The sequence below is a fragment of the Poecilia reticulata genome, linkage group LG9 (genome assembly GCF_000633615.1).
Source record: "Poecilia reticulata strain Guanapo linkage group LG9, Guppy_female_1.0+MT, whole genome shotgun sequence".
Lineage (NCBI taxonomy): Eukaryota > Metazoa > Chordata > Actinopteri > Cyprinodontiformes > Poeciliidae > Poecilia > Poecilia reticulata.
In genome coordinates, this window is record NC_024339.1 from 30929512 (window position 1) to 30933922 (window position 4411).

A 4411-nucleotide genomic window follows, 5' to 3' on the forward strand; every position below is an offset into this window, starting at 1 on the left:
TCTGGGCTCCCTGTCACAGACTTCAGTAAATCTCTATTAAATCACTGTTAGCGATGCTGAGGTTCTTAGTAGGAGGGGGTCATGGAGCCTAAGTCATGATTCTGTTTAAGGCCCCATATTACCTTGGGCCGGCCCTGCATGAAGAGCGAGCTACTGCGCTGCCCATCTCTGCTGGAATCTACCTGGAGTCTCCCGGTAGCCCCTATGCCAGTCCGCTGATGCTTTTGGGACATTTTGATTTATTTATTTGTGGCATGTTTGGCTTTCGCTGCGGTCCAAATTGTTGGTACAGTATTTTTGCTTACGTTTATGTGATATTTTGTGAGTTCCAAATGCTATGAGTTGAAACTTTTAATTAGCAGTTGAGGTTCTGCAGTAATTTCTATTCACAACCGCTCTCCTCCAGCGCAGAACCCGTCAGCAATGGGGGGCAGTAGTAGTAGTAACGTTAGGTTAAAGTGCGCTCACACTGAGTCTCTGCTCGGAGCAAATCTTTGCTTGCAAAACTCTCTTGCTCACTTGGTGGAATTTTCCTGCCATATTTCAAGAGCACACATTTTCAATCTGAAAACAGGATTTTATGTCTTTTGTTCTCAAAACATTTAATACTGTAACAATTCTGTGTTTTAGTTCTGCTGGTGGTGTGTTGGCTTTATCACAATACTTTTGCTTACATTTTTATTTTGAAAACAGGACTTCATGTCTTTCTTCTCAAAACTTGTAATGCTTGTACTCAAAACTTCTCCTGGCGCTCAGTCTTGTTCTCTGCTTGGACTCTCTACTCGCTTATGAAACATGGAACTGCCTTTTGGCACAGTCGCATAGCAACCTCTCAGCTAATAGAATTAAAGTGTTGTACTGGGTGCGTTGGTTTCTTCTAGAGGGTGTGCCTGTGTGGCTAACATCAATTGTAGCAACCTGCACCACCTACTGGATGTTGGGACAAACGACGTCAGCTTTCTGCTCCATGTTACGCTAAACATCCGCCAGCAGCGCGCTGCTGATCATCCATCCATTTTCTTACACCCTTGTTCCCTATTGGTGACAGGAGGGTTGCTGGTGTCTATCTCCAGCTAACATTCTGGGTGAGAGGCGGGGTCACCCTGGACAGGTCGCTAGTCAACACAGAGACACACAGGACACACAACCATGCACACACACATCTAGGGAGAATTTAGACAGACCAATTAACCTGACAGTCATGTTTTTGGACTGTGGGAGGAAACCGGAGTACCTGGAGAAAACCCACCATGCACAGGGAGAACATGGAGACTCCATGCAGAAAGACCGGGGCCGGGAATCGAACCCAGAACCTTCTTGCTGCAAGGCAACAGCTCTACCAACTGCACCACTGTGCAGCCCGCGCTGCTGATCACTAACAGCTAAGCCAATCAAAGACAGCATAGTCACGACATCATGTCTGTCTGTCTATCTATCTATCTCATAAATATTTTACTGTATTATAGCCTACCTGTATGAATAACGCAGAAAGTGGAAGCACTTAACAAATGTGAAACAAATATTCTGCTACATGGGGTGTAAAAGTAATAAACAGTGATGGCAGAGTTACTTTGAAAAAGTAACTTTAATCGGATTACTGATTACTCCTTGAAAAAGTAACTTAGATTACTGACTACTTGATTTGGAAAGTAACCAAGTTACATTAAAAGTAACTTTTTTAGTTACTTTCAGCAGCTGCTAACAACAACTCTCTGCCACCTGTGAAAATTACATTGATCTTTGCTGATAATTAGTTATTTTATAATGGTAACATCAACAATGTGTCTCCACTTATGGATGAACTGAAGGGGAGATTGTTTAATAGTTACAACAGTACAAAAAATCTTTAGTAATTTGTGTGTTCCAGTGTTGTCTGGAGTATTGTCTATATACAGGATTGTACACCCCCAAAAGCCCAAAAACCGCAATTGTCTTTTAGAGGAAGACATGACTGCAGATATCGTTGTGAAATCTGCAGTCAAGTTAATAAGCAGTAGTTTTTGGGTATGTTGTGTTGTTTTTAATTGAGATAAATAACATGAAACCAGGGGCGCCGCAAGAAATCTTGGGCCCCCTGACAAAACAGTTGTCAGGGGGCCCCCCCACTGGCGCAGCTGCTGTTACAATTTTTTGAGTCTATTTGACCCATAAAAAGCTTCACAACTTTAAAGGCTTGCATCTGTCTTGCTTTCTTTGGTTCAATACTGATAATTAGCACAGTATTTACTGCTCATGAATTTAACATCCAACAGTCCACATCCAGTATGCAAGTAGGTTGCTTACATTTTTTTCTATTAGTTTTAGATACTGAAATGTCTCCCCATGAGCAACAGTCAAAAGCAACRTGMAMCTACACATAAAGCAATCCAGACTTCTAAAAATTTTATTCAAGCTGCAGTACATAACTTTAATAAAAAATGTTTTCTCCATATTTGTTAAGCAAAAAATAAATAATTAAATTGTGGAGGGCCCTTTGTTGATCAGGGCCCCTCTAGAACTGTCATCACTTTTCCCCCCTATACCGTGCCCCTGCATGAAACACAACTAGATACTCTCCATTTGTTTTAAAATTTGACATTTTGTAATAAGAAGAGATGTTAAACAAAGAGGAGAACGGTTTGAAGCGCGCTGACAAAAGCTACGAGCTCCGGAAGGGAAATGGAGGGGAGAGAGAGGGAGACTGTTGGACAGCACACAGTTCAAAAACAATAAGGAAGGAGAAAAAATATATTTATAGACATATTAACTCTTGTTTCAGACTGTCTGTTGATCGTAGATCTACTTTGATTCAAAGTGCAGGCGTTCTGAATGACGGCCTTATTCTTATTCTTGTTATTCTTGTTCTTCCGGCACCGTACTACTGGACCAGTACGGTCCAGTACTGGAACGCAGTACTGGACCGTACCAGCTTACTTTCACCTCTGCCTTTGTCCCAATCTCAGCCCCAGTCCCCTAGAACATTTTGTTTGAAGGTCTTGATCTAGGGGTCAGGGGTGGGGGGTTGACTGACAGAACAACTAAACTGTCAGCCACAGGTATATAGACATTTAGGTCAACATTACCTAAAGGCTAATTCATGTTCATTCTTTTTAAGTGTTTACCTTGATGCGGTTAACTGCTTCCTGTGCTTGGATCATGCGAATGTTCTTCGATGGTGTCTTCTCTGATAACATCTGTGTGGATCCAAGACAGTTAGCTGCAAAGATGATCCCATCAATTAGGTCCTCTGGGTCACAGGGGCCAGGCACTGTAGACAGAGATTCAGTCTGTTTATTAGTCTCACCACATCACTAGTCAATGTGCTACATTTCCCCATAAGGATTAAAGTTTTTTAAAAGTTACCATGCACACCAAACCTAAGGGCAAGACCAGTTGACCTAACAGTTAGGCAAAGGAGCTGGAGTACCTGGAGAGAACATGCAAACTCCATGCAGAAAGACCCCTCCTCAAGATTAAAACACTGTGCCATTCTGCAGCCTAATATTGTTTAAGCCCCCCAAGAAAGAAAACAAAACTTTTCTCCAAAATCTTTTCAAAACAGTAAACAAAGGATGAATACCATCCATTTACCTCCTATCATCTGCAAAATGTTTTTTAATTAGACCAAGAGCTTCAGTGATCCAGATGTCAAAGATGCTAAAGGATCCAAGGTCTGATATCCCGAATCACAGCAAAACTGTAAACTATAAAGCAGCATTGCTGCATAACTTGGATCTAACTTGAAACACCATCAGTCAGTCTGGGGATTTTGGCAAGAAACAGTCAATCGAGTTTTCTGACTCGAAATTGTTTCTAGTGGCTTGAAGTTTTCCTTTAGACAGGAAAGCTTCAAGTCAACCAAAATCATGTAAGAACGCTCAGTCTGTTTATTGGTCATTAGAGTCCAGAGTGGGAGAACCAAATGTAAATACAGAAATAAATTCTATGCTGCAGTATTGGACATAATCACATCAATTGTGTGTTTCCCAGTACCATTTCTGCTAAAATGATCTGTATAGTATACCAAATGATTTTGAGAAGATGTCTTGAAAGTTCCATGTGGTTTTATACTTTACAAAGAAACACATGGCCATTGTTTATAAATTTGTTGATTCCAGCACATCCCAAAACGTGAGATAGCGCTTAGCGTAAGCTTGTAGTGCAGTGGTCCCCAAGACTTGGACCGGTCAAGACTTGGAACATTTTGCTGCGGCCCAGGGGTGCGGGGGGTTGTTGGTGTTCCCGTTAAATCCTGAATATACCCAATTTGAGTTGTCTTGGAGTTTTTATCTGTGGGGTTTTTCATGTGACAGGTAGTCAATCAAAAATCGCGGTGACGTCAGAACAGAGGGGAATCCTAAACAGCTGACATATCGCGCAACTGAGTCCGGTGGATATCGGAGATGATATGTGGAAATGTTTATTATTAAAT

General features: G+C 41.6%; 1 protein-coding gene across 7 annotated transcripts in view; it reads right to left on the reverse strand.

Annotated features, from left to right (window-relative positions):
• The window catches only part of LOC103470682 (amyloid beta A4 precursor protein-binding family A member 1), a 56067-nt gene that overhangs the window by 25786 nt on the left and 25870 nt on the right, over positions 1 to 4411 (reverse strand). For all 7 annotated transcript variants that reach the window (XM_017306662.1, XM_017306663.1, XM_017306664.1 and 4 more), the window contains one exon: positions 3102 to 3247. In XM_017306662.1, coding sequence (XP_017162151.1) covers positions 3102 to 3247 — 146 coding nt within the window. The remainder of the gene's footprint in view (positions 1 to 3101; positions 3248 to 4411) is intronic.